This window comes from Rhinopithecus bieti, unplaced genomic scaffold (genome assembly GCF_001698545.2).
Source record: "Rhinopithecus bieti isolate Rb0 unplaced genomic scaffold, ASM169854v2 scaffold_10685, whole genome shotgun sequence".
NCBI lineage: Eukaryota > Metazoa > Chordata > Mammalia > Primates > Cercopithecidae > Rhinopithecus > Rhinopithecus bieti.
The window spans coordinates 286,970-290,745 of record NW_016806950.1 but is presented as its reverse complement, the minus strand read 5'-3'; the positions used below and the strand labels follow the sequence as shown (position 1 = coordinate 290,745).

Sequence of the window (3,776 nt, the reverse complement as noted above, 5' to 3'; positions counted from 1 at the left end):
GCCTTGGCCTCTCAAAGTGCTGGGATTACAGGTGTGAGCCACTGCGCCCAGCCTGGATATTTTTAAATTGAGGTTAATTGAATGGGTATAATGGTCTTAAGTTTGTCAGTGATTATTTAGTAGTGATCTTGAACATGTTTCAATTTCTTTCTTTCTTTCTCCTTAACTCATCTGTTTATTTATTATAATTTGTAATTTTTCTTATAAATTAGAATGATTAAGTATATCTCAGAATAAAAGACCAGTTTTGGCCAGGTGTGATGATTCACATCTGTAATCCCAGCACCTTGGGAGGCCAAGGCAGGCGGATTGCTTGAGCCTGGGACTTTGAGACCAGCCTGGGCAACATGGTGAAACCCCATCTCTACAAAAATTGCAAGAAATTATGGGCCGGGTGCAGTTGCTCATGCCAATAATCCCAGCACTTTGGGAGGCCGAGGCGGTGGATCACCTGAGGTCAGGAGTTCAAGACCAACCTGGTCAACATGGTGAAATCCCATCTCTACTAAAAGTACAAAAATTAACCGGGTATGGTGGTGCATTCCTGTAATCTCAGCTACTCAGGCACCTAAAGCAGGAGAATTGCTTGACCCTGGGAGGCAGAGGTTGCAGTGAATTTAGATCATGCCACTGCACTCCAGCCTGAGCAACAGAGCAAGGCTCCATCTTAAAAAAAAAAAAAAAGGCCGGGCGCGGTGGCTCAAGCCTGTAATCCCAGCACTTTGGGAGGCCGAGACGGGCGGATCACGAGGTCAGGAGATCGAGACCATCCTGGTCTACACGGTGAAACCCCGTCTCTACTAAAAAATACAAAAAAACTAGCCGGGCGAGATGGCGGGCGCCTGTAGTCCCAGCTACTCGGGAGGCTGAGGCAGGAGAATGGCGTAAACCCGGGAGGTGGAGCTTGCAGTGAGCTGAGATCCGGCCACTGCACTCCAGCCCGGGCAACAGAGCGAGACTCCGTCTCAAAAAAAAAAAAAAAAAAAAATTAGCCAGGTGTTGTGGTGTGCACCTGTAGTCCCAGCTACTCAGGAGGCTGAGGAGGGAAGATCACCTGAGTCTGGGAGGTCGAGGCTGCAGTGAGCTGTGATTATGCTACTGCACTCTAGCCTGGGTGACGAAGTAAGACCCTATCTCAAAAAATACCAGCTTTTATGATAGAATTTACTTAGTTGCAGAAGAGGGCTGGCAAGGGGAATGTTAATTTGGCCCACTGTTTCCTAAACCTGAAAGAACCAAAGAATTAGCAGTGTAGTGTCAAAAGTTAAATAAAATTTTGCTTTGTTTAGGAAAATAAAAATATAAACATTTTAGATTATCATTGTTTATCTTCTAGAGGATCTCTGGGAAAGTTTAGAAAATGCAAGTGGTAAACCTATAGCAGCTGTGATGAATACCTGGACCAAACAAATGGGATTTCCCCTCATTTATGTGGAAGCTGAACAGGTAAACATTTAAAATCTTTCCATTTGTCTGATACTGTATTAAATGAAATTCAGTACAATGTATCAAGTTTGCTTTTCTGTACTGTAAGTTTTCTAGTGACATTTAAACCAGCGCTGTTACTCTTTTCTCAGTAATTTTACTGCCTGCATCATTAAAGTTATCTGTACTTAAGATGGAAAATAAAATGTTACCTGCTTTTCTTGTCTCCAGGGAAAATACTGTAAATTTTTGATACAATTCTAAAACCACCAAATATGGTTTATTCTAGAAATGCAAGGTTGGTTTAACATTTTTTTAAAAATTAGGCTGGGCGTGGTGGCTTATGCCTGTAATCCCAGCACTTTGGGAGGCCGAGGCGGGTGGATCACTTGAGGTCGGGAGTTTGAGACCAGCTCGGCCAATGTAGTGAAACCCTGTCTCTACTAAAAATACAAAAATTAGCTGGGCTTGGTGACACACGCCTGAAATCCCAGCTACTTGGGAGGCTTAGGCAGGAGAATTGCTTGAGCCCAAGAGGTGGAAGTTGCGGTGAGCCGAGATTGTGCCACTGCACTCCAGCCTGGGCAACAGAGTGAGACTCAGTCTCAAAAAAAAAAAAAATCAATATATTGATTTATAATCACTACATTAACAGAATCAAATGCAAATAGCACATCATCACTGATTAGATGTAGAAAAAACATTTGGTAAAATGTCATACCCACTTATAATATCAATTGTGTAAAGTAGATTTTTAATGTTGGTTGGACAGCAGTGTGATTTTGATTAGAATTGCAATTCATTAATTGGACTGTTATCTGAATTCAGAGAGGAGTACTTCGGTATGAGTTATACTTCAAAAGGACTGAGAATTACACATCATCCTTTAATGCCTACCAAAAAGTGATCTTAACTCAGCTTCATTAAATGAAATTGTTCTCTTCAATTTTGTTGCCATGGTTTTGTGAGCTGCATGGGGAATTAATTCCTGTTCATTTTTAGGGAAGTGGATTCATAGTTCTTTTTTAGTATGTGTTTTTTCTTGTGGTCCTACATTGTCCACAAAGCTAAGGATTTTATTATTATTATTTTTATACTTTAAAAAATTGAGAGGAGGTCTCACTATATCACCCAGCCTGGTCTGCAACCCCTGGGCTCAAGTGATCCTTCCATCCCTGCCTCCCAAATGTACTGGGATTACAGGTGTGAGCCACTGCCCACCCAGCCAAAGCTAAGTATGTTTTACAAATAATTTCTCAATGTGGCACTCTAAGTTATAAATTTGCTTTTCTGCACTTTTGTATTCTAGGTGACATTTAAACCAATTCTTGCACTCAAAATGCTCCCAAATTTACATGGAACATTTTCATATGTAAGCTTGCAGATTACCCTTTCAGAGCCAAATCTTAACTTTAAACATGATTGGATTTTACACTAAAGTGTGCACATTGGAGGACCTCTCAGTTAGATTGGCTGCAATAACTTGGAAAGGCAATTTAGGGAAAGCGATTGATGGATGATGTTTGGTGGAAAAGAATACCTGTAAGTTTAGTGACCTACCATTGTGACCATTCTATTTCTTTGCAGTCTTTTTTCTGCACTTGGGACTAGTCTGTTATAGGAGATGACTAATTGAATTTGATGTTGACACTGCATATAGACTGACTCTTTTAAGAATATTAACATACAAAAATTATTGTTGCTTTTCACCTCTGGGCATTTCATTCCCTCAAAACTATTAAACTATTGGCTGGGCCAGGCACAGTGGCTCACACCTGTACTTACAATACTGGGAGGCCAAGGTGGGAGGATTGCTTGAGCTCAGGAGTTCAAGACAAGCCTGGGCAACATAGTGAGACCTCATCTCTACTAAAAGTAAAAAAAACTAGCTGGGCACGGTGGCACGTGCCTATAGTCCCAGCTGCTTGGGAGGCTGAGTTGGGAGGATCGCTTGAGCACAGGAGGTGTTAAAGCTGCAGTGAGCTGTGATGGCAGCACTGCAGTCCAAGCTGGGCAACAGAGCAAAACCAAGTATTAAAAAACAAACAAACAAACTATTGGCCAGTTGCAGTGGCTCATATTTGTAATCCCAGCACTTTGGGAGGATCACTTGTGTTCTGCAGTTTGAGACCAGCCTGGGTAACATGGCAAGACACTGTCTCTACCAAAACAAAAAAACAAACCCAAAACTATTGAAATGTTAATGATTACACATAAAGCAGATTATTAATCCGTAATTTTTTTCTTAAAGCAGAACACACTTTTAAGAAATAATAGTTTATCCGTTAGAACAGAGAACACTAATGCCACACTTTTTTTTTTTTTTTTTTTTTTTTTTTTTTTTTTTTTTT

At 40.8% G+C, this 3,776-nt stretch overlaps 1 protein-coding gene across 1 annotated transcript in view; it reads left to right on the top strand.

The window, feature by feature from the left end:
• NPEPPS (aminopeptidase puromycin sensitive) overlaps positions 1-3,776 on the top strand; it is a 101,080-nt gene that overhangs the window by 69,653 nt on the left and 27,651 nt on the right. Inside the window, exon 13 of the mRNA XM_017878983.1 lies at positions 1,337-1,452. Coding sequence (XP_017734472.1) covers positions 1,337-1,452 — 116 coding nt within the window. The remainder of the gene's footprint in view (positions 1-1,336; positions 1,453-3,776) is intronic.